General features: G+C 43.5%; 1 protein-coding gene across 13 annotated transcripts; it reads right to left on the reverse strand.

Moving 5' to 3' along the window:
• Nucleotides 1–281: 281 nt before the first annotated feature.
• On the reverse strand, nucleotides 282–25,928 carry Tomosyn (syntaxin-binding protein tomosyn). 13 transcript variants are annotated; one of them, XM_033382021.1, is made up of 23 exons: nucleotides 25,690–25,926; nucleotides 20,794–21,388; nucleotides 20,349–20,446; nucleotides 20,046–20,234; nucleotides 19,227–19,361; nucleotides 19,075–19,138; nucleotides 18,803–19,010; nucleotides 18,632–18,707; nucleotides 18,383–18,537; nucleotides 17,625–17,806; nucleotides 17,056–17,538; nucleotides 16,854–16,996; nucleotides 15,118–15,295; nucleotides 11,014–12,076; nucleotides 2,747–2,863; nucleotides 2,533–2,655; nucleotides 2,007–2,126; nucleotides 1,478–1,936; nucleotides 1,273–1,381; nucleotides 1,103–1,189; nucleotides 934–1,029; nucleotides 741–865; nucleotides 282–638 (listed from the first exon to the last, which is right to left on the reverse strand). In XM_033382021.1, the coding sequence occupies exons 2-23, from the start codon at nucleotides 20,914–20,916 to the stop codon at nucleotides 382–384; spliced, it is 4,590 nt and encodes a 1,529-aa protein (XP_033237912.1). In that variant the 5' UTR covers nucleotides 20,917–21,388; nucleotides 25,690–25,926; the 3' UTR covers nucleotides 282–381. The 13 variants fall into 13 exon arrangements, with proteins under 13 accessions (XP_033237912.1, XP_033237915.1, XP_033237914.1 ...); XM_033382024.1 differs by lacking the exon at nucleotides 11,014–12,076 and adding an exon at nucleotides 5,310–5,595 and having other exon boundaries at nucleotides 382–638; XM_033382023.1 differs by lacking the exon at nucleotides 11,014–12,076 and adding an exon at nucleotides 5,040–5,595 and having other exon boundaries at nucleotides 382–638.
• Nucleotides 25,929–26,345: the final 417 nt, after the last annotated feature.

Raw genomic sequence — 26,345 nt, forward strand, 5'->3', positions numbered from 1 at the left:
AATGTCCGAAAGATGCGGAAGATTTAAAATATTTGCACGTCAAAGAGACCTGCTGCTGCCTCCTCTAAACTGTCCAGCAACCTTTGGCCAGCAAATCGCAGGTTCCAAGCCCAGTTTTATTTGGAATAGGACACATGCTGCGAAAGGGAAAACCACAGCATTAAGACGATTCTTCCTTTTTTTTTGGTCTATATATTTTTATTAAAAACAGCTTTTTTTTGTTGGTTTTGTTTTTGTTTTTGGTTGTTTTTGTTTTTGTAAATAACGTGACGACTTGAAAACAGAAATTAAATAAGTGTACTTTACTCGTAATGTAGTAGAAAGTGTTATAAAAGCAATATTACAATAACTGTGGTAGAATTGGCTCCTAAAATAGATATTTTACAACTGATACCACTTTTTGTCTTTATATTTAAGCATTAATTGATGCGCTGTACCGGTGAAATCTTGAGCTGTATTGGCCATACGCTCGGCGCGCTCCTCCAAAAGATTGAGCTTCTCGCCGCGCTCCATGGCCAGCTGGTGCGCCCGACTAATCTCCGATGCGGCTGTGGAAGCACGTGTGCCGAGCTGCTCCAAATTGGGACCGGGTATATGCCGTGCAACCGAACGATTTGCTTTCCCGCTCTGCTCGCCAACTGAAAAAAAAAATACGATGCGACCGAAGCGATTGTTATAATGAACGGAGTCCAATGTTTTGAAGGGAATCTCTTAGCCACTCCACTCTTGTGGAAACTTACAAAGCTCTTCGCGATCCAACAGTTTGGCCCCGCCGCCAAATAGACCCTTAAAGAAACCCTCCTTCGGTTGTTCGGGCATTTCGTGTACCGAATATAGTTCACCCATCATCTCCAAAATAAATTGACTGAAAAATAAAAAAAAAACACCTTTAGGATAAGGGTACTATTCAAAGGCAGTAAGTTGGTAGCTTACCAGAATTCCGATGATATCGTGAATTTTTGAATTTCGGTGGGCGATGCCATGTACAATCCATGACCTTTATGACTAAAGCAAAAAATTTTTGATATTCTGTGTGGGATATACAAGAATATACGAAATGAAATCAGTCTGCAGGGACCAGGCCTTTGCTACAACCACTTACTGATTTGTATCTTCATGAACAATGATCTGTTGACCCCATATCGAAAGCATTGGATCCACAATTCCCTGTTTACATTTTGTTTGAAAACTGCAGAGAGAGAGATAGAGAGAGAGAGAGAAATGGCAGTCGAAAGGGTTTCTTTGGTTTCAAGACCAGAGCTCTGCTCTCACCTTAACTCCATAAGCGGTAAGAAATCAGTATCCAATAACAGTTTTAGACTAGGAAGACTATGTACCATTAGATGGCCATTCGAAAGATAGGTTGCTAAGCAAGAGCCATCTGAAAAAAGGACAGAGAGGAAGAGAGAGAGAGAGAGAGAGAGAGTTTTATTCCAGACGGGAGGGGGCAGATCAAGTTTTTTATTCTTATACATACCCTTCATCGTGATAGTTTCTGCCTTGACTGCAAAATCCATTTCCGATAATTGTATGCGATTAATGCAGCACTGATTGGCCACATCGAAGACTTTTGTTTGTTTCTCGCTTGCAATAACGATATATTGTCGATCGGTGAGTGTTTCCAGGCCGGTGCTGATGCTGCCGATAATGCCGCTGCTGCTGGTACTCGCACTGCTGCTGATCACGCCTCCGACAGCGCCACTGCTGCCTGCACCGGCGCCAGCTGCCCCACTGCCACTGCCCGCAGCCCCACTGCCAGCTGCACCGACAGCGGTTCCTGCTGCTCCAGCGGCTGCTCCAGCGCTGCCACTACCGCCACTGCCAATGCCACCGGCACTACCCGCCACGCCTCCAGCGACCGAAGTGTTTGGTATTGTATTGGCAGTTGTTGGTGTGAAAGTGGGACTGGTGCGGCTGCTGCTCTTAGTGGGTGTGCCTGCAACAGATGCGGATGAGTAATGGATGGTAATATACATATATGTAGTATATAGAATGGGATAGATTACGATCTGTCTTGTCCCTTTTCTCGTCACGCCAGGTCTCAAATGTATAGGGTATGATCGATCCGTATGAGTCTAAAAAAGACATGGAAGTTATGGAGCCTTTGAGTCGAACCACGGGGCCGCCTACAACAGAAAAACAGAACAGATTATATCTAGATAGAAGATTAGAGAGATTTAAAGATTGGACGCCTTAACCAGCGCACCTTGATTAGGGATCGGTGATGGATTTCTAACGATTGTGCTTAGTGATTATGAAATGGAGTGTAAATATACATAGTACGATCTATTTCCTTGATTCATGATGTGTTTATGTGCTGTTGTCTTAAATTGATAGCTTGTGTAAGAAAATGAAATAAACACAGCCAAAATGAAGCCATATGAAGAATTATTCCAATTTGAAGTGACTGATTTTGAGGTTCTGAGACGATTGTATTTACGACGGCGCGATAGTAAGGAATGTGTCTTAATCGTTGAGCCAGTACCTGAGGCATGATACATTGTACTGGTAAACTCGGCCATTCGTTCTTACCATTTATTGTTATCAATACTGGCTGAGATTTGCGCACATCTCGTTCCGGCATGGTTATGAACAAGGTCAGTATTGAACCGAAACTAGTTCCAATCCACAAAGTAGGAACAAGTGTCAAAATATCTACAATTAATACAGAATAAAGAATACAGAACAAAGAATACAGATTAAAGCTTATTGCTGATTGTTCTACTTTTGTTGGTTTCTACTTTACCATTTCGTTTTGCATAACTCTCGATAAAAGCTAAACAGGTAACAGATTCAGAGGAAGACATATCAATGCTGGACATTGACGATGATCTGGATCGTGAGAAAGTTCCATCCAATTTATCTGTAATTTAGTTTTGGGGTTTGTTTTTTTCATTGTTTTCAGGGTCAAAATTTGTTTAGTTGATGATCGCATACAGATACAGAAAAAAGACAAAAGAATAAACAAAATGACATCAAAATTGTTAAATATTTTATGATATTATCAAGTCAAACAGAGAGAGAGAGAGAGAGAGGCAGATAGAGAAATAGATATATATAGAGTGATAAATAGAGAGAGAGAGAGAGAGAGTAAAAGCGGCGGGCGGTAGTAGGCAAATTAGTTTTGCTTAAATATTTAATCGAATTTTTGTTTTATTTTCTATTCGAATTAGAATTACTGTTTTTGCCTTTCTTTTGTACTATTTTTGGTTTTGTTTTTTGCTTTGCACAAAACTATCAAATCGCTAGGCTGCCTAATTATTGCGGTTCTTGCTCTATGCTTGTGTGTGTGGGTGTGTGTATGGGTTTGTGTGTGTGATGATGCCGCCTTCCTTCTTCTTTCGGGCACAATGCAGCCCTGAAGGAAAGTTAACGGCATCTTGTACGTACACCTCTACGAGCGGCGGCCGTTTAACCCTAGAACGGCACACAAAGTGATGTAAAAATAAATACTCAACATTTTCCATGGTTTCATGATTTTGAAAAACACTTGATACGCTATTCTTTGGGGTCACCGCTCTAGGGTTTCATTTTCGTTTTCCTTCTACGAATAAGTGTATACGAGTACTTGGGTTAAGGTAATCTTTTGCTGGGTAAGCTTTCTATGGATTGAGATTGAGACTGAGTGAGTGCAATCGGTTAAGCGGCAGGCGTCTGACTAAATATAAACCAAACAAAATCTTGCTTGCATTTGTGTGCAGCTCTATGCATGTACATATGTATGTGTGGTAGTGTGTGAAAGTGTGAGTGCGCGTGGGTGTGTGTGTGTGTGAACTATGCAAAAGTCGAGAGTTTTTGCCAATGCAGATTCCGATCTGGGGGCTTGTACTCTATACTATATATGTAGTAGGTGGTATATTCCAGTTAGTATAATTCTTGGTTTAATTGTTGCTGTTATCGTTATCGTAATCGTTATTGTTTGGTTTTTGTTTTATTATTATTTCATTTTTAAAGCGTGCCAAATGCAAATACAAATACCGACAGAGAGAGAGAGAGAGAGAGTGAAAGATATATAGGTATAGTAAGAGACAGAGAAACAGAGCAAGAGAGAGAAACGATGATAGAGAGAGAGAGAGAGAGATAGCGAACGAGCGAGCTAGCGAGCGACGGATAGAGAGAGATAGAGAGAGAGAGAGAACATATTCATATGCAGTTATATATTTATCTAGAATTATCTAAGGGTACAAAAGAGAGACAGACAGAGAGAGAGAGAGAGAGAGAGCGAGCGAGCTAGCGAACGAGCGAGAAAAAGAGACAGATAGAGCTCCAACTCCAACCGCCCCCCGCGCACCAATTAAAAAACCAAAATTCAAATCAAAATTCAAATCCAAATTCAAAGACGGCACCACACACACACACACACACACGAACACGCATACGCATACGCACACACCGCTGAAATGCTGGGGGCTGGCTGATGGGGAGAGGGGGGATGGCGGGTGTGCCTCTGGCGAAAGGCAAACCACACAAGCAACGTGTCAAGTGACAGAGAGACAGAGAGAGAAAGTGTACGAGCGAGAGCGAGAGAGAGAGAGAGAGAGAGAGACAGAGAGGGAGACAGAGAGTGTGTGTGACCTGTGCTGTGCTGTGTGTACGCGCGACAGTGAGACGGAGATAGTCAGACACCGAGAGTGGGTGGGTGAGGGTCTACACGTGTGTGTGTGTGTGTGTGTGTCTGTGTAAGAGAGAGAGAGAGAGAGAACGCATGTTGTTTCTGTGATTTGTTGGTGCATTTGTTGTTGCAGTATTGCTGTTTGCTGTTTGCTGTAGTTGTTGCTTGTTGTTGTTCATGTGGTTCTGGCTGTTAACGGTAGTTTTGCTGTTTGCTGTTGGCCGTTTACTGCCAACAAAACTGTGCTCTGTTAACGGTAGTTTGGTTGCTGTTTGCTGTAGGTTGTAAACACTGTGCTCTGTTGTGCTCCCACCTTGTGATTTGGACTTTTTTAGGGACTCGTACGATGTCACTGACTGCTGTTGCTGTATTACGGATGTTTGATGCTGATGCGGATGCGGATGCTGATATTGATGTTGATGCGCACCTGCACCTGCACCGCCTCCACCTCCACCTGCACCGCAATCGAATGAATCAACGTCAAAGGACTGCATCGCCGCCAACGTAGAGCTCAAGCTTGACTGCTGCTGCTGCACGAGTATCTGCTGCATCTGTTGCTGCTGCTGCTGATGATGTTCAACGACGCCAACGACGCCAACGCCGCCCGCACCTGCGCCAGCTTTGGCACTACCACTGCCACTGCCACTACCAATACCACCAACACCAACACCGACACCGACACTAGCAACACCCGCACCTGCATCGTCTGCACCGTAAACTGATCCCGCTGCTGCTGCTGCCGCTGCTGATGCTGATGCTGCTGCCGCTGCTGCTGCTGCTGCTGCTGTCGACGACGAGGACGCTGAGGACGAGGCTGCTGCTGTTGTCGCTGCCCCAGGGGACGATGACAGCAACGAAGGATCGCTGCCGCCACCGCCGCCTATCGTCTGCTGTAGGGGCTGCTGCTGCTGCTGAAGCTGCTGCTGTTGCGATGCATTTGCGGCTGCGCTTGCATTCGCCGCATTGCCGGCTCCGCCGTTGATCTGGGATAATCCGGAAATAAACGGTAATCATAATGGGGAGACACGAGAGAGAGAGAAAGAGAGAGATACACACACATAGTGGGAGAGAAAGAGAGACAGAGAGAGAGAGAGAGAGAGAGAAAGATAAATGCACTAAATGATTGAATGGATCGGATCACAGATCATCATTTTGTTTCTTTTGCTTTCTTCTTCTTCGTCTTCTTCTACATCTTGTTCTGCTTGTGGTTTTTCTTTTGTGGGTTTATTTTTGTGCTGTGTCGAGTGTTTGTTTGTGTGTGTGTGTGTGTGTGTATGTGCGAGTGAGCATGTGTAGCATACTTTCTGTCTGCGAAAAGCTTAACATAACTGTTAACGAAACGAGTGCAAGAAACGAAACATCAAGAGAGTGAGAAAGTGAGAGAGAGACCAGCAGATATATGTATGTGTGTGGGTGTGTCAGCTATGTGGTTGTGTGGGTGTGTGCTTGAGTGAGACACAAGATATGGAAAGATCACAGATGGGGGGGAAAGAGGACTGAGATTGAGAGGCAACAGTAGTACAGTGGGATATGCGTTAAAGTGACCCACAGATGTGAGTGTTTTGTGAGTGTGACACAGGGGTGCGTGTGAATGAGAGACCAACACAGATGTGAGTGTTTGAGTGAGTTTCTAGTAACTTACATTTATTGTTCTTACGAGTGCAACGGTTATACAGTGGTGCTCATACACTTAAGCCACAAGAACTACACCATGAATTTAAGCGAATATCAAGAAAAGTTTTTATTTTACAGCTCCCATTTTTTGTCTCAAATTAGTTCTATATGTCAGTGTTTTAATACAACAACAACCAAGTTATGAAAATATATAGTCAGCGAAATAATTAAAAAATCTGAAATTATCTCAAAAATATCCTGCTCATATACTTAAGCCACCTAAAAAAAAATGGTTAAAAAAGTTAAAATTTGCTCAGTATTCCTAGTATTTTTAATAAAACTACTTTAATATTTTGTAGGATGACCTTTCTGCTTAAGAAAAGTGGAGCAACGCCTTGGTATTGAGTCTACAGGACGTGCCCACTGTTGAGGGGTGATTTTCCTTCATTCTTCCTGTAAAATTCGGCACAAATCCTTTTAATTGCTGTTTTTTTTTTGGGCAATGACTTGGTTTAGAATTCCTCACAAGTTCTCTATAGGGTTCTGGTCGGAACTCTCCGGAGACCATTACAAAACATTGATTCCCTCTTGGTTAAGCCACCACTTGACTATCCTGCAGCAATGTATCGGGTCGTTGTCCTGTTAAAATATACAGGCAAGTGGCAAATTATCGGCATGCTCTCCAGATAATGTGTTACTCAGAATGTCCCTCTACATTTCGGCGTTCATAATACCTTGAATCTTCAACAGGAGACCTAAACACGATGCGGTGAAACAGCCCCAGACCATGATCGAAGCGCCACAATGTTTAACGGTCTTCTTTGTGTATTCTGGAGGTAATTATTTGTTGGGTGGACGTCGTACATATAGTTTACCATCACTTCTAAAGACATTAAACTTGGATTTTTCGATCCAAACAATCATATTTCAAAAATTAGGACCTTGGTGGGTATGCACTGTGGCGAATTGAAGGCGCTTTTTAACATTCATGATGGACAGCATCGTGTTTAGGTCTCCTGTTGAAGATTCAAGGTATTATGAACGCCGAAATGTAGAGGGACATTCTGAGTAACACATTATCTGGAGAGCATGCCGATAATTTGCCACTTGCCTGTATATTTTAACAGGACAACGACCCGATACATTGCTGCAGGATAGTCAAGTGGTGGCTTAACCAAGAGGGAATCAATGTTTTGTAATGGTCTCCGGAGAGTTCCGACCAGAACCCTATAGAGAACTTGTGAGGAATTCTAAACCAAGTCATTGCCCAAAAAAAAAACAGCAATTAAAAGGATTTGTGCCGAATTTTACAGGAAGAATGAAGGAAAATCACCCCTCAACAGTGGGCACGTCCTGTAGACTCAATACCAAGGCGTTGCTCCACTTTTCTTAAGCAGAAAGGTCATCCTACAAAATATTAAAGTAGTTTTATTAAAAATACTAGGAATACTGAGCAAATTTTAACTTTTTTAACCATTTTTTTTTAGGTGGCTTAAGTATATGAGCAGGATATTTTTGAGATAATTTCAGATTTTTTAATTATTTCGCTGACTATATATTTTCATAACTTGGTTGTTGTTGTATTAAAACACTGACATATAGAACTAATTTGAGACAAAAAATGGGAGCTGTAAAATAAAAACTTTTCTTGATATTCGCTTAAATTCATGGTGTAGTTCTTGTGGCTTAAGTGTATGAGCACCACTGTATGTATGTATATGTGAGGACGAGTACACAGCGAGAAAAACATGGGTGGATTGGTCCATTGCAGTGACGGGCAGTGTTTCGGGGAACGTGATTCGGGACACGATACTTAAACATTTATTAAACACAATCACGACAATCAACACAATGAAATATACTGCATGTACATATGTATGTGTATGTGTACAGACATAAAATAAAAATTACGGGCGAGATAGACAGCGAGAAGGAGACAGACAGATATGTATGCAGAATATGTGTGTGTGTGTGTAGGTATTTATATGTACGACAGATCGAACAAACGGATGGGTATATCTGCTGCATACGAGAGATAAAACATATATAGAACACGTACACATGTAGTATTTGGGGTGTGATATACATATGTACATATGCATGTTTAAATATATGTATATATTAGCGTGTGTATTATATGTGAATATTCGATTCATAATTAGCAAAGTATGTATATATGTATATATATTATATATGCATGTATGTGTGGAGTTTATGTAGTATATGGTTAAAGCTTAATAAATTTGTGTTGTTTTTTCTTATTAATCATCGGTTTTTCTTCTGGTTTTTATGTACAAGTGAGATGTGAGAACTGGGGGGGGAAAAGCAGCTCTAGGCGGTAACGAAAAAACGCAAAAGCAACGATTAACGGGAAAGCTGAAAGCTTTTTGCAAGCGATGTATCGACTTATCGATAGCCAGAACACACATACAATTAAATCGAGAAATCGAAATCGAAATGAAAAGGAAGAAACCAACGAAAAACGGAACGGAACGCAGAAATGCTCAACTCAAACAGCTATCGATCACCATTATTATCGACAGTTTCTCCCACAATTCCCCCGCTGGACAAGGGGGACGGGGTAGTGGTGTTGGGTCTAGGGACAGAGAAAAATCCTCAACCTGCAACTAGAATGGCGACCAACAAATGCGATTCCCAAGGAAAAACAGGGGACAGGCGACAAGGGACAGGGGACAGGCGACAGGCGACAATGGACAGTTGATATGGAAAGCTGAGCTGGGCCCCTGGAGCTTGGAAAACCCGGCTGCTGGCTCACCTCGATCAGTAGTCATTTTGCTGTGGTGTGGTGTAGAGTTGTTGGTGGTGAATGGGTGTGTGGGAGAATGCTTCGCCGTTTCGTCGATGACTGATGGAACTTACACGCTAAGAATATACGGATACGGGGCTTGTATTACAGCACAACAATCAACATTTAAATTTCGTATTTTCAGTTTTAGTTTAAGGCTTTGGGTTTTGGGTTTTAGGTTTGTTTTGCACAGTGCATACACATACATAGGTATAGGGTGGTAGGTCGACTGAGGTGTATAGTGGTGTGGTGTTTTGTGGTGAATGCCCTGAAAGCTCCCTCCCTTTGCTTACTTTTCAGATCTTAAATGTACTATATCAAGTCTTAAAAGGTACGTTTATAGAATATATGTATGTGTGTATGGTATGTTTGTAGATATTTGCAGAATTTTATACGTTACTTTACACATTTGTACTCGTATGTACATATATGGGTGTGGTGTTGTGGAGTTGTGGTGTTGTGGAGTTGTGGTGTTGTGGAGTTTTGGTGTTCTGGTGTTGTGATGGTGGTGCTTGTGCTTGATTGTGATTGTGATTGTATTGTGAACTGTGTGAGTGATTGACTCGACTGTGCGTGTGTGGTGCCGGGTGTGGTGATTGGTGTTGCTTGTGATTGTTGTTTTTCTTGTTGCTGTTGTTGTTGTGGTGGTTAAATGATTTACCAAAGAACTTCCATACAATCACATAAAGGCAGTTGTATTGCAGCTCTTCTGCAGCCGTTGTCTAGTTTTTAGAGGATAAGAAGAAGAAGCATAGATAAGAGATTTCAAAAGTATTTTTGATTTGTCGATTGTTTGAGAGTTTTGTTGTTTGTTTGTTTGTTTCTTTGTTGTTTGCTTGTTTGTTTGGAGTGCTTATGTTATGTATGTGGCATTACATTGTTGTTTTTGGTTGCTTATTCTCATACTCGTTATATTAGTATATCGTAGGTAGTATTATAATTATTTTAGAATACATTTACATTACACTGATCTGTCACTGATTTGTATGCTCTCTAGAATAGTATGCTCTACAAAGTACATACATGTTACATACATAGCTTTTCTATACACAAAATGCAATTTTGTTTCAGCGCTTTGGTTCTTATTCAAAAAACAACAAAAAGCAGGATCTTGTCATTTCTTTTTTTTTTGGTTTCGGTTAGGTTAGGGTTTTCTCAGCTCTAGATTTTGGATTTTGGATATCGGATTTACGATTTACGATTTACGATCTTATTTATGCACATCTCTAGCCGTACAATAGGGCACCAATGCGCAGGGAGGCGGGTGGTTGGTCGGGGGTCGAGGGTCGGAGGTCGGTTTAGGGTGGTTGGAATTAGGAGATTAAAGGGTACTAAAAGTACAGTTGCTTATGTTTTTGGCGGCTAATGTCTACTACATCTTGCACGAAACGAAAACAAAGATCGAAACAAAGCAAAGATACAAAAACAGAAAGAAGCGAAAAACCAAGAGAGAAACCCAAAATGAGAAGCAGCAGAAAAGAGGTGCCCCAAAAGCGGCAGGTACTAGGGGGAAAATCCAACAGCGAACCAGCGACAGAACACTGGGAAAAGGAGGGGGGCAGGGTGGACTGGTACCGGTAGGAAGGGGGGTAACTCCGTTGCAAGGCATGGTAAATCTTCTAGCAACTTCTGTCTCCCATCCAAAGTGGTGTATGGATACATTTTTCTTCCGGTCTATGAATTGAGTGAAGGAGTGATTGATTGAGTGAGTGTGTGTGTGTGTGTGTGTGTGTGTGTGTGTGTGTGAGAAGGATGGATGCCGAATTGGAGAGGATTCTCTTTTTGCCGCTGCCTGCCTGCCTGCTGCCTAGCGATCACACAGCACGCCCGCTCGCTCGTTCGCTCTTCTGTAAGCTAGAGGGAAAGGGTGGGGGAGGGGGTACACTCTCCGCGAGGGAGAGAGGGGGATGGAGAGACAAAGACAGGGAGACAGAGGCTCGCTCTCTCTGTGGATCTGGACCCCGATGGGGGCCATACTTACGCATCTTCTTGCTCAGGTTGCCGCCCATCAGCGGCGACACGTCGTTCTTCATGGCCCGCGCCCCGCCGCGCAGGTCACGCGGCTGGTACTTGATGTTCGGAACGGAGAGCAGACGCTGGTCGCGCGACTTCTCCTTGAACCGCTGCCGTGTCGGCTTTATCGGCGCCTGCGACTCGCCGGAGAGGGGCAGGTTGTTGGGCCGCTCGCCGCCCTCTGCACCACTGGTCAGAGACTGTTCAAAGTCCACGCGCTTACCGCTGACCGCTGATGCAGCCGCCGCTAAAATAACCTCGCCGCTGTAGCCGTCCGGCGAGTCCGTGGTGGAGGAGCGGAACTTGCCGCGCATCGCCGCCGACGACGACGACGACGATGGCATCGGCATCTCAGGGTCTTCGCTGTTGAGCGCCATGCTGGCCGCCGCCAACCCAGCATCCTCCTCCCGGCACTCGAGGGCCTCGGCAGCGACTATGGCAGCGCCAGCGACAGCGGTTGGCTCCTCGCCGGCACCCTCCGGGGAGCTCTCCTTGGGGGTGTAGAAAATAGATGTGTTCTTGATGGACTCGAGATCGGTGTTGACGTTGAGCCCGCCGATCTTCATATTGACTTTCGATAATTGACGCTTCAAATTGAACGTTTTCCAGGACATCGACTTGCGTCGGTCCTGCAGCTCCTTGGGAGCCGGCGCCGCCATAACTTCCTCGCGCAGTGGGCTCTTGGCCATGGCGGTGGCGGCACTGGCGGCCGTGCTCGCCGCCGCTCCAATCAGCAGCGTCTCCCGGCTGCTGTTGATCACCTGCTGCGGGTAGGCGACTGTGCCAGTCCCAGTCCCAGTCCCGGTCCCGGTCCCGGTCCCGGTCCCTGTACCCGTCACTGCCCCTGCCACTGCTGATGCTGCCGCCGAATCGGGACCGCTGCTGGGGGAGGTGGGCCGCGAGGTGCTCGAGGATTCGTTGGCCGCCGCCGAAGCCGACGCCGGGGTTGCGGCTGCACCTGTGGCATACGCCTCGGTCGCCTCGGGTATGAACTCGATCGATGGACTGTCCGGGCTAGTCGTGTCGTTCAGCTAGATTAAGCGGGGTGTTGGGGGCATAATTATAATTTCGTTTTCGATCAGGCATCAAATAAAAGTTGTCGTTGGGGTTCTGGTTGTCGGTGGGTTTTGGTTTTGGGGGTTCGGGGGGAAGGGAGGTAGCACGGTATAGATACATATTTTGGTTTTGTTTTTTTTTTTGTTTTGATTTTTAATATTCTTTGCGGCAAACCAAGAGAGGCAAGAGGAAGAACACATCAGTTTGGGGAGGAGCAACCGATCAGCATGTACACACCATTTTACGTTGAGTTTTTTCAGCTAGAAAACGAGAGATGCTAACGAGATGTGACGACCATACTCTGAGCTAGTCCCTGAAACGGCTGGGAATTCATTGCGTGAGAATCGTTTAAATTGAACAAGGCTTTCAATTGAAATCAAGACAAAGTCTTGGGGACTGCAGAATCTGTGATACATTCCCCCGGTAAGCAATCCTCTGGATCTAGTGAGATCTTACAGAAAAGGAGGGAATTGAATGTTTCATCCTGCTAGGAGTATTTTTGGCGTCTCTATCACACTCTGCAGAGTTCCCGTTACTGTTACGGTAAGCTCTCTCTCTCCCGGTGCAGCTTAGCTAGTCATTGCACTCGCTCCCTCTCGAATAACGAGTGCTTTCTCACTCCACTGTTGTTGGTCCTCTCCTCTTTGCATATTTGGTTTGCTCAAAGCTTTCGTTGCTCTTTTCTGTGTATGTGTGTGTGTGTGTGGGGTTTAACAGGGGGAACAGGGGTTAAGGCTTTAAGGGCTTGGGGTGTTTTGGGGTGGGAGAGTACTGTACCAACAATATTGTATGTACAAGTTAGTTAAAGGTTTGCTTAGATTTTTTTTGGTTTTTGGGGGTTTGTTTTAGAAGAGGTTTAAACTTTAGGCAACGTTTTAGTTAGTCTGTTATACAACGGGTATAACAATGGGGTTTATAACAGTTTAAGCTGCAGTTTTTGTGCTACTTATACACGCACGCACGGCACATACACATACACAAACGATTGAACACACACGCACAGGCAATATAACTATTTTGATTAGATTTATGTTTAGGTTTAAGATTTGGAATAGAAATTTGTTTGGTTGGGGTTAAAATTCAAATGTAGTTACTACTTTCAATCCATCAATCAATCAATCATGTTATATTATGCAAATGTTTTGTATGTGTGTATATGTATATCAAACATTGAGTGGGAGAGAGTGGAGTTGTGGAATATGTTACATAAGGTGAAAGAAAGGCCAAAACACGCGCATACTTTCACTCGTTCCAATCAATCAATGAGTTAGTACACAGTGACAGAGAGAGAGAGAGAGAGGGAGAGAGAGGGAAAGAGAGAGATATAGACAGGGACAGAGAGAGAGAGAGAGGAGTTTTTGTTGTTTCTGTTTTATTTTTTATTTATTTTTTTAATGTTGTTTTTCTTTGTTGTAGTTTTAGTTGCTGTTGTTATTGTTGTTTTTTTGTTTAAATTCTTTTTTGGGTGTTCGCTAGGCTTGACAGACACAACAGATCAATCAGATGGGGGATTTGGAGAGCAGAGCACAACACATTTACAACAATCAAAGCCATCAATCAGTGTTCAAGGCATGTCAATGCGATGGTCTGTCTGGGCGTGGCAATCAAATGTATGCCAAAAAAAAAAACCACACACAAAATGAAATAAAGAAACACCAATCAATCAATCATCAATCAATTGAGGCAAGCTTTCGTGCAAAAAATAAACCAAACTAAATCAATCAATCAATTAATGTACGATTTACCATGCTGCGTTTTGTGCGTTCTGAGACAGAGACAGAGACAGAGAGAGAGAGAGAAAGAAAGAGAGAGAGAGAGAGAGAGAGGAAGACAGAGACAGAGATAGGGTAAGACAGAGAGAGAGAGATAGAGAGTGAAAGAGGGAGAGAAAATTGCATCAAACTCAAGGAAGAAACAGTGGAAAGGAAACCGTACAAAGAGAGTAGGACGGATAGATACAAAGATAGTACTTAGAGTTAGAAAAGGATGGATAGGTAGCCATAGTTAGAAATAGAGAGCAGGACGGATAGACAGTTAGAGTTAGAGAAGGAGGTGGGGCTAGAGCAGCCCGCGGACGACACGCGTCAGAGGAGGCGTACAGTACACACTAGCAAAAAGATACAGATACTCGTACTAGAACAAAAACACTAAGCTAGTATGACTAGATAGAAATGTTTAAATATAAAAATATATAGATTAGATATACATATACGCTTGCTTGCTTGCATTTGTGTGTGTGTGTATGTGTGTCTGTCTAAGTATTGGTTTCGGTTATAAATCTTTCAGTTCAAAAATGCCACACAAATTCCAAAAAAATACTATGAGTGAGACAGAGAGAGAGAGAGAGAGAGAGGCAGAGGGCGAGGGCGAGGGAGAGAGAGAACGAGAGGGGAACAAAAAGTCAACAAAAAAAACCACAACAACAAAAAAACATAAACCAAAACAAAATCTGTTGGCTACAAAATCGTTTATGTCATACAAATATGTAAGGTTTAGCTATAGATTAATGTAATCAATCAATTTTGGTTAGCAGTAATTACTCGTACAAATCAAAGCTTAAATGTAGATCAAATATACAGTATGTTATGTATAGATATAGATATAGATATATGTATGTAGATATAGATATACATACATATGTATGTATATATGTATATGTTTTTGGTGAGATATGTATGCATGAGAAGAAACTGGTTGTTCAGTGTAGGTCTCGATTTCCGTAGCATACTTATGGGGGCGAATACTTTTTAGTCTGTCTGTGTATCTGTTTCTGTTTCCGTTTCCGCTAACGGATATTCTGTTTCTGTGTCTGTGTCAATGTCTGTCTGTGTGTGTGTGTGTGTGTGCGTGATATATCAGTGTATTCTTGTGTATGTGTCTGTGTTTATATATATATATGTATGTATATATAATCGGTATAATCGGTTTCGCTGTGGCTATTTAGCTCGGTGGCAGAGATCAGAGATCAGATAGAGAGAGAGAGAGAGTGTGAGAGAGAGAGGAGGAGGGCACTTACCTGATCTGAGCTGGGCGATCGGCTCTGCTCCTCTTTATTCTCAATGCGTTTCGGACTTTTTGGTGTTCGCGAGTAAGGATCATGTGCGCCATACAGATCGGGGCATGCAACACTCAAGAGGCAAATTTTTTGGATTATATCAATTATGACAAGTCCATATTCGGTACCATAAGCCATTCTAAAAACAGAAAATATTCATATATATTTCCAAAAATCAACTGCATACAAATCAACGCCAAAAACAAAAATGAAAACAATACGTATACGTATACAATATATATGTATGTATCGCAACACGATACCAAAAACATACCACTGAAAATACTGAAAATGTATGAAAATGAAACGGAAAACGGAAAGTAACAATGTATATGAACAAATTTCAAAAGAAAAATAACGATTAAAACTATAAATAGATTACGTAAGAGTTATAGATTAGAAACAAATTATATACAACAAATTATAGCATAAAAAAATACAAGAAAAATACCAAAATGATATTTAACCAATAAGAAAAACATTCTGAGCTAACAATAGTACAAACAAATCTCGTTATAGTTAACCTGCATGAATAATCAAATGGATAAAATAAAGAAATATGCGGAAAATTCTAAGAAACTGCTGCTGTTTCACAATAAATACTTTACTGATTGCAAGAAAGGGGTTAATACAGACTAAATGTGGAAATCAAAATTCATGAAAAAGCATGAAATTACCAGAGAAATAGCCTAAATTACTAATAAATACTAATAAATATACGGAGACTTTAAAAACAAAAATGTGCGAAAGTAAAGTAAAACAAAGATATACGTAATATGTACGTGGTAGGCGGGGTATATGCATACCCCAATAAAGTGCATACAAAACAAAATCAATTCAAACAAAAAGAAAAACGGGAATACCAATAAATACAATTACTAAAAATACTAATAAAAACTAAAACTAAAGACAAATAAATGAATTATTTTGTCGATGCGCATCACTCACACACGCGCACACACCAGGCACTACAATTCGGTTCCAGTCTCAGTTCGTTTTTTCGTTTTTCGTCTGGTCTATAGTTTTTTGTCTAGTTATGATCGGTTCGATTTGGGTATCGTGGGATCTGTGTTCGTTCGTATTTTTATTGGTATCTGTAACTGTCTGTTCATCTATTCATCTGGTTTGTGATTCGGGCGGGGTTTTTCCTCCCAGGTGGGAGTGGGATTCTCGATACTCGGTTCTCGGTTCTCGGTCTGCTTGCAACTGTTGCATACTACGGAATACACAACGTAAACAAATTCAACAAAAGCGGTGCTGCTTAGGGGGCTTAGGGCAGAGGCGGGGGAGGCTTAATAGTCGGCGAGCGATACGAGAGTTACGAGTTTGTTTTGTTTTTTTCTTTGGCTAAGTCTCAGGCGCTTTCAGAAAACGTCATGCATATACGAATACAAACTAGACTACGTCTAAGTATTTGTTTGTTTTTTTTTGCTTGTTTGCTTTTTCTTTTGGTTTCTTTGAGGTACTTTTAAGTCCGCTTTTGCCGTGTCCGGTGTCTGGTTGGTGGGTTGGTGGTGGTAGAGGTGGCAGTGGTGGTTGGTGGTGTGTGTACGTGTGTGGCTGGATGGATGGACGGATGGCTAGATGGATGGATCGATGGATCGATGGATGGTTGAGGCGAGTGTGGCAGGATGGAGATGACATTAGGAGTGGAGGAGAGCCAGGAGAAGCGTATGTGTGTGGACTACACTACTCACAGGCCATAACTGGAGCTGATGCACAGCGATGTGACCTGAACATTCCGGCGATTGGGTCCGGTGGTGAGGCAGACCAGCTGCGACTGAAAGCCCGGCGGCTTCCGCTGTGCCCCAAAGCGAACCTTCAACGAGCAGTCCGTCGTCTGTGAGTGGAAGCAAAACAATCAATTGGGAATGGAGAGAATTGATCCATGTACCGTACCTTGTCCGAGTCACTTGATTCCGTTTTCTGCACCTGATGGCCAGTTAGGAAATCGCATTCGGGACTCGTGCCGTAAATGTCATCAAAATTCTCATAGAGTATGGGTATTTCCAGCACGAGGACCTCCGATGTGGACTCGACCTTCCGAAACTTAAACAACATCACCTGCCCCATGGCCCCGGCCACGCAGAGGCGTCGCGACTCCGAGCAGAGGAATATCAGATGCACGGCCAGTGGATTGTCGGCATCCGCGTGGGCCTGGGCCGCATGAGTGCGCGGCTTCTCGAACATTTTGGCCGTTTTCAGCTTGTAGAGTATCTGAAGTGTGCCGGCACCCGAGTCCCAGAACTTGAGGCTACCATCCTGGTGTCCGGTGATGACAATCTCCGAGTAGCTGCACGACGCCGGCGACCACTCCCCGCCCGATATTGGCCATTCGCGCTCCGAGAAGCAACTTTTTTTACTTGTCGTTGTCCGACCAACCTATGGACCACACAAGAGAGATCATTATATCATTATTGAGGGTCAGGGCCCAGGGAGGCTCGCGGGGGAGGCAGGTTACTACTCACTGAATAGAAAGCAGGAACCAAATCCGATGGGCAATCGGTTAAATATGTGCAACATGTAACAGGTGATTCGTGTAAGTCCATTGGATAAGGCGATTCAAAACAGGGAAAACCGGGTGTTAATAAGTCTATTAATACTAAGTCGTATTGAAGCAGCACAGCTATTGCATAGGGCTCCTGGGTCTCTGTAAAGCGGAAGGGAAAATACAAGGAACACCATTAGTTGAATAAATCGATCAATATTCATTCATAGGCACAGGCAGACATTCGAAATATGTACATACTATGCAGTAGGGTTCATTCGCTATACGAATTTCCCATAAGCGAACAGACACAAATGGAAATACTACTTGAGAATTATGGTTTTCTAATCTTAAGCCAGTTTGCCAATGTTCTTAGGATGATAGTTGTATTGGCAATATATAATAAACATATCTAGTTTAAGTTGTACGAATAGATGGAAACAGATGTATCTAATCACTCATCATTACTTTGCGTGGCGCTTACACAGGTAGGGTGTCGAATATGCTTAGTGCTTATATGTTTTACGATGAGTCTGGTATAACGCTCCAGAATTTGAAGCTATAGCAAATACTACATAGCAACCAGCGTAGAACCAATTTGAAAGTATGTATTCTAGTCGGGCAGACGATCCCCTTTGATGAACAGATGGAAACAACAGACAGAGGTAATGGCATATGTACATATTGATGTTTAACCCATGCTTCGTTCTGCCCATGCCCTCTGATAGGAGACTTTACCGCATGGCCAGGGATTCTCGCAGAGGGTGATGAAATCGCATACAGCATGCTCCATCTCCAGCACCGTTGTGGCCTTGCCGACCATCACGGTGATGCAATTCGACTTTGAGCCCTTCTCCGACGGCATGCCACCAGAGAAAATTGTGAAAGTTTCACTGAAATAAAATGAATTCGAAATGAACTATCAATAGTAAAGCAGCAGCAGCAGCAGCAGCAGCATAAGCAAATTGTTTAGCAAAAAGTGCTCACCCAGTTGTGCTGGACTTCAAGTCAACTTTATAGATCGGTTTACACTTTTCCGCATTGCCATCTTTGTTGATTTTTGCTAAAGCAGAGAAAACAGAGATCAATCAGTGGATGCAGGAGACAGGAGGCAGGATCCTTTGGTGGCTGCAAGACGGGGGAGTGAGGAGAACTTACCGTGCGGACAAACCTGCGACTGGGGCTTCGGCTGGGGCCTAGTTGGCCACGAGCAAATGGAGCCATCCGTGTGCGATGATACAAAGTACTTGCCCTCGTAGTGCCAGGCCAGGGACTTGACAGCCTCGGCCGCCTGCCATCGTATCTCAGCGCATTTCGCCTTCAGATCCCACAACACAAGCAGCCCGCACTCAAATGCAATAAGCAACTAGGTTTCGAACAAAAGAATCAGTACGGAGGCCCATGTACACGGTTCTGTGGCCAGTACTCACCTTGTTTGCATCCAATGGATTATCACATAACGCAATCACAGCACCTGGATGACTAGTTCTAACCCTGCGCACAGAGAACAGAGCACGGAAATGAAAATCATATAATCAAGGACGTCTATCAGTATCGTACTCGTACTCGTACTCGTACTTACACTTCAATTGCTTTATTCCAGTTAATAATATATCCACTAAGTGCAAATGTATCTATGTGAACAACGTGTATGTTTCCCTTCTCAGTGCCCACGTACAGCCATTTGCTGCCCACGGGCAAGTGTATGCAAGTCACGCTGCAATATGGAAATAAACGTAATGTAAAAACGTAAGCATACTCGTACTCGTACGCTTCGATAATGAATGACATCAATGATTACTAATGGATCCCCCTTGAATTATTGCTTTCGATGCTGTTTCTAAGGCACAAAAGGATGAGAGCTCTGAGAGCCCAAAAACTACCAGTTCTTGAAGTTCTAATTGATAGAATATTAAGTAGCTAACTAATAGAGATGCATTAGTAACTGTTTTCTTTGTGTATAGATTCGGTAAAGAATATACATGTGTACATTTTATGAACTATTGAAAGAACAATTAAAGAATGATCTTAATTCGATATGTTTCATTCGTAAACGAATTCAATGCAATATCAATTGACCTAAGGTTCGCGTTCATATTTCGAATGATAATGATATTTGTTTTAATTGAAGGAATTACTACAGTAATACTCCTACTCGTACTCGTACTGACTCGTCAGCTAGTTAATGGGTGAGTTTATCGTTCGAATTGATTTACAGTTCAAGGTTCAATTGTATAGCAGGTGTAGAGCTGCAGCCAAGAACTGCTCTATGAGTTCTATACCACTTTAAAAATTTCCCATCAAGTTTCATCGATGATTGCCAATAGACGGCATATTTCACTCGTTAATTCAAAAGCTAAACATCCAATCATCCCTTCAATGGTTCGTGGGTGGGACTCACCGCTCCCGCTGAAACTTCAGACTTTGCACAATGCGCGGCGTCTTTTGGCGTATGCTCCACAAGTGTATGGTGTCATCGGCGGTGACGGTGACGAGGGCCCCCTCATTGACCAGGAACTGGGCAAAGAGCACGGCGCACTCGGATTCGCCCTCGTGTTTGGCATGGGCATCGACGCCAGGTTTTCCCAATCTGCATGCGATTCAAGCATTCATAAATAAACAGAAAAAGAAACAGAAACAGATGTGTGTTTCCAATTAGAGACGGCTGGATACAGACACAGAAGCAAAAAAGGATAACACTCACATGCGAATGTAGCCCGATTTGTCCCCAATCGCTATTAGTTTCTGTACCGGATCGAAGGCAAAGGATGTGGGCGAGTACGGAAAGCCATGGCGAAAGGTCTGCGAAGAGAGAGAGAGAGAGAGAGAGATGGGGAGGGTTGAGATTAAGAGCGTTAGATGGAATGAATATATGCTGATTCCAGATGGGGAGTTCCACTGGGGCGGTGGAGGGGGGATTGCTGATTGCTGATTATTGATTACTAATTATTGAATCTTGGATGGTTTGGGCATCGGTCATAGCCGCGTGTGTCTTATGATAGATTCAAAAGGGTACAGCTACCAGATAAAACACCCGCTAGCTGCAACAGATGCCATGTCGCGATGTCTGCTCACTTTTTGGGGTGATCGGTTCATATGATTGGGTTGGGCAGCATTAGTTTGTTTGTTTTTTTTTTGCGATATCTTACTTTCTTCAATGTGAAATGGTCGGCCTTGAGCTGCTCTTGGATCTCCTGCTCCTGTCGTGTGGCTTGGGGCTGAACGCTTTGTCGAAATCCATCTAGAACTCCTTTGAATGTGAACTTTTTCATTTTTCTAACATGAGTCGTCCTCCTTCTCCTCCTCTATCACACTCCTTCGTCTTCTTTCAGTACTCTCTGTACTTCTGCAATCTTCTGGATCTCTCTCTCTCTCTTTCTTTTTCTAGCTAAGGGGAAGGTGGTTTCCGAAAGTGGTTTCCTTTTATTTCTAGCGTTTTACCGGGTTGAGTGAGTGAGAGTCGGAGGTTGCAAGCTGGAACTAGAGCTGGCTGTGGACAGAGTTGGTGCCTTTTGGTGTAGAGGTGTTGTGCCTGGAGGGAAAGGATTCAGCTTGCGAGGAGTACCGAAAAATGTTGTCCCTTTCTTTTGCTTTTGCTTTTGCTCTGATTTGGATCTTGATTCCGAGAGTGATTAGTTGTTGTTGTTGGCAATTAATGTTTGGTAGATCTCGATGTAGTATTTGATTTTTCTTTGATTCTTTTGTTGGGGAGTGAAACTAGGTTAGCAATAGTTGAATTGATAGCTGAAATTGAGAAGGAAACGGAAAGATACATAGGCATAAGTAAATTGATCAGATTCAACAACAAAACTTCGATTCACTCAATATTTTTGTTTGTTTGTGAGCTTTGAGAGCGAATACTCATCTGTTCTGGATTACAGTTATCCCGTTTTCCACATCCGATATCGATAGCATTCAAGACACTCACACACACATACACAATTGCACATCAATTGTCTATCGAGAGTGTTTTTTGCTTTCCTGTTCTGTCTGTTCTGTTCATTCTTTTCTTTCTTTTTTTTTTTTTTGTTGAGTGCCAGGGGATTACATAAACCTTGATTTCTGCCTTTCCTCTTTCCTCCGGGGCAGGGACACGTTGATTAATTAAGATTGCCCCATGAGCACCAGCACTTTGCTTCCCATGCGTCCACACAGTAACCCACTGCACCCACCCGTTGTGTTGCACGGCGCGCAAGGAGGGGGCGGAGGGGGGCCCCAGAATGAAATCAATCTGGGACTTGCATTCAATTCAAAGGTTAAATGGATTTCTGCCTTGTCAAGGGCCTCCGCCCCATCACCACCCCGAACGATTGTTGTTCGTTAATTGAAAGTCGTTTCGTTTCGTTGTTTGCAACATTATGTTGCACAACGTATGAATGCTTCTTGCTACCCCTCCGCACACCCACAGAGAGAGACACGTGTATGCCATAGATACCCATATATGGATATATGTAGATATATGGGCTGCCTATATATGCACTTTTTGATGGCACACAAATCGATTTTTTGTTTCGCACACTCTCATGCACACACACACACACAGTCGCGTGTTTGAGTCAGCTTTCCTTTAATGTTTTCCCCGTTATATTTGCTGTTGTTTCTGCTTTTTTCTTTGCTTTTTTGTATATTTTTTTTTGCAATTGTTTACGCTTTGACAAACAAACTCACACACACACACACGCAAGCGAGTAGGCATACTCACACACTTGTGGTATTTGGCATATTTGTGTGTGTGTGTGTGTGTGTATAGGTCGCTGAGTCGGCAGGACAAATGAGCGCAACAGTAAAAAAAAAAAACGAGTGGGCAGAATCGGGGGGAGCCACAGGGAGCCACACAGGAAAGTGAAAAGCAAATCGTTGCCATACTTTAAATTTAATTCCCGCAAAACAAACATCGCTGAGAGGGGAGCGAGAGGAGAGAGAGCTTACACATGGCGCCTGACCGACGACGGACCTACCCCCCCTACCCCCACCCATACTCCAGCCCAGTGGGTGAGGGGGTGATAATGACAGTGTGCCGTACTCCTCCCCCCCCCCCCCATCCGACACCCCCTCTTCTAATGATGATTAAAATGCCACCGTTGGGGGGAGTGAGAGTGAGTGAGTGTGCGGGAGAGGAAGACGAAGACGATGAGAACGAGGGAGAGAGAGAGAGAGTAGGGGAGTAGGATGCTGCTGCTCAAATCTGTGTATGTATATATGTGTACGTAAGCATATCCCTCTCGCTCTCACTTGACTCCCTCCCCCCTCCCCATGCGACACTTACTCACTGTACGTGTGTGCGTATAGATAACCTCGATTTACAGATTTTTTTTTACACACACGAACATAGGGATACCGTTAGTACCTTTACTGATTTCTTGCTTGTTGCTACTCACATATTTGTTGTTTGTTTAAACTACATCTCTCCTCTCCGCGCACGTTGCCCGCTGCACTCACACTTGCCACTCACACATCTAGAAGTAGAATATGCACTGCCACAAAAAAAAGAGTAACGATAATAACGAATGTTATTTCCTTTCGCTTTCTTTCGATTGGTGGACGATTGGTGAGGGGAACGCACTTTGGCAGCCTTTTCTTTTGCTCTAGTCTGTTCTACAGCATCTATCTGTGTGGCCCGGGGGGCCCGGGGGCGGAAGGTGTTACTTCACAGAGAGAAAGAAACTAACAAAAAATTGAATCAAAATTCCTGTCAATTGATTTTCTTCACACACACACACACGCACAAACAAATATCGAGTGAGCGAATCGCGCGCGCCGTTAACGGTGATTATTCTGAAGCTTTTCTATCGCCGTTTTATTTCTAGTTTCTTTAGTTCTCAGTGCGAGATTACAGGGGATCTCCGTGCAAGAGAGACAACAAAAAATAAGCTTCTGGTTAGCTGGTCAGTTGGCTACTGTGAGGCTGGTGCCAATTCTGCTGCTGCTGCTGCTGCTGCCTCTGCTGCTGCTACTTCTGGCAGAGTGTGTGCTGCCAGTGCGAAGGAATTTGCACCTCTTCTGCCCAGAGAGTGCGACCGTGAGAGCGCGCGCGAGAGAGACACACAGAGGGGATGCTCACTAGGACGAGGACAGGACAGGACAGGACACACTCCTATCGCACTCCCTCGCACCCACACTCACAGACACACACACACTATCCCTAAATGGCACAGGAACAGGCACACACACAGACCAGCCGTATGGACTGGCTGATCCTCTGGAATTCCAATTGGCCAATTGCTAATGCGCCATACTTCACGGCAGCGAAAATTGGATTAAATTAAACCTTGCCTTAAATATAATCTCGTGAACTTATTCTGCACACGTGTGCTAGGACAGCAGCAGCAGAAGCTAACATGTGAGCGCTATGTAGTAGCGCCAGATTGTGGGGACCATTGCGCATGCTTACGCTAGGCGCCCCCAAAATTTCGCGTACAGGAAAGGAAAGCAGCAGCAGAGGGAACAGCTACGTGAGCAGAACGTAGCAAAAACAATGCAAAATGTTTTGCGCGCGCGGTCACATGACACGAACACACACTCACACTCACACACACACACACACACACAGAACTGTAAAATTTGTTGAGGCAGCGCAGGAGCAGAACCAGCAGCAGAGGCAGCACCACAGCACAAGAACACACACACTCCTTCTCTCACTCTGCCCCACTACTTGGACCCAACCATGCTCAAATTACAGCTAGTTTCTGGACATTTACACAATTTACTGTTGCGAAACATCTGGAGACAGTTTAGAGCAGGGACGTCTTTGACTTGCAATTTTCTCTTAAATTGGAAGTTCTTTTATTTTGTTTTTATGGCCAAATGGATGTTTCTTGAGAGGGTTTTTCTCCTAGCTACGGGGACACGCGTCTGGACGCTCTTCACCGAAAACTGAACTAAATGGTTGGGAAATTGGTTTCCGCGCAGTTTCCCCCACGTGTATGTATATGGTACATATACACACACACATCCTTCCTGGTGGTTATGCAAAGCAGCAGCAAAGAGTTTAAGGGTTGTCACCGCTGGCTTTGATTTCTAGGCCTAGATTTAGGCACTGCTTGGCAACCCTAGGAATCGATACTTGTTGTGGGTGGAGTGCGTGTGTGTGTGTTTGTGAGTGCGAGTGTGAAGACGGAAGACGGGGTATATCTGTTTAAAGAAGGGTGGAAGGGGGTGTACGTACCCGTACATACTAAAAAATGTAATCTGCTAAAATGTAAATACACCCCCCCTACAAACCCATACATATATTCGAGTGTATATGTAAATATGTATGTTGGTGGAAATTTGCATTGAAATTGAAATGAGTTATGCCTGGAAATGTGCTAAATGTCCTTTAAGCGAGCACGCACTCACACGCAAACACACAAACTAACGGGGGCGGCAGCCAGGCACCAGGACGACGACGCCATTATCAATAACTCAGCAAAGTATGCAATAAAAGGAACAACGCGCGCAGAAAAGCTCTTGCGTCATATGAATAATGTACATAATCTTCCCCAATCTCCACTAATAAGAAACTTGTTGGGCACCAGAGAGCGCGTATAACGATAAAGATATACATTATATGCACATACACAGAGAGTAGGGGTCCACACACATATAAATAACAGCCAGCTCTTGTTTGATAAGCGGTGGCAAATGAGAGTGCATGTGGCTGTGTGTAGTGTAGCGTAGTGTAATGTCAACGTCAAAGATTTACTCTTCTACTCTAGTTTTAGTGATTCATCTGAAGGAGTGGGCTAGGGTTAGCCAGGGCATGGCCCGGCTTGATGAGTTGCTTCGCTCAATACTCAAATGCAAACATGTTGTCATACTTTCACACACACCAGCACTCACACTACCATATGCACGACGTACGTATTGCGTACAATTATAGTCAGCAAAAAAACAATAGAATTTGCATATGCACATTAAAAAAACAAACCCAATATAACATCATCGTCAGCAAAATATCATCAGCACCAACAACAAAAGAAGAGCACATCCAACACCTACACACCCCTCTGAAGGTGACCACCCTAGTCCACTACACAACCGACCGACTGTCGCACAGCGCCCACCTGTTTCATGGCGAATTCCTTCCTCCGTGGGTGGCCGTGCTGGACAGACAGGTTGTCGTTGACACTCGTCACGCTTAACCAATTAGTTAATGCATTGCTCTGCAATTGCTATTGGCCACGATGCCCGAGATAAACAAAAAAACAAAGGCGAAAATCCGTTCGCAAAACGCGCAGAAAACAGACACGACAGTATTGTTATTAGCTTTGGTTAAGTGTGGCCAAATGTTCCAAAATATCGATATATCTATATTTTGTTGATCATACATTTTTAAGTAATATTGGTTATGTAAAAATAATTTCGTGATATATATGATATTTGAAGAAATTGACGATAAGATGCCTTCAAATAATATTTCTACGTTACACGTTATTTTTACATGAATTCTACAAGGTGTGTTAGCACAACGAGGTTGCGGCTAGCAACATAATTTTATCAGCTTATCGATAAAGCTGTACCTTTGATAGCAACGCGATATTCTCCGACTGATTTCTTTGGCCTCACGAACAAATGATTTTGATGCAAACCACGAATTGACAGGTACGGATAGCAATATCTCACTCTGACACGCATTTCGCCATTTCTATGTCGCAAAATATTGAAGATATTAAAACATCGATAGGAAAGTGTAAAACTATCGGGCTAGACTGCTGTAAAT

The sequence above is a fragment of the Drosophila pseudoobscura genome, chromosome X (genome assembly GCF_009870125.1).
Source record: "Drosophila pseudoobscura strain MV-25-SWS-2005 chromosome X, UCI_Dpse_MV25, whole genome shotgun sequence".
NCBI lineage: Eukaryota > Metazoa > Arthropoda > Insecta > Diptera > Drosophilidae > Drosophila > Drosophila pseudoobscura.

Excerpts from the sequence above, each read along its gene's own strand:
- Tomosyn (XM_033382021.1), bottom strand. The coding sequence starts at position 20,916 with ATGAAAAAGTTCACATTCAAAGGAGTTCTAGATGGATTTCGACAAAGC. Across the intron at positions 20,447-20,793 it reads ACCATTTCACATTGAAGAAA|ACCTTTCGCCATGGCTTTCC; the intron begins GTAAGATATCGC and ends CTCTCTTCGCAG. Across the intron at positions 19,362-20,045 it reads CTGAAGTTTCAGCGGGAGCG|CGTGACTTGCATACACTTGC; the intron begins GTGAGTCCCACC and ends TCCATATTGCAG.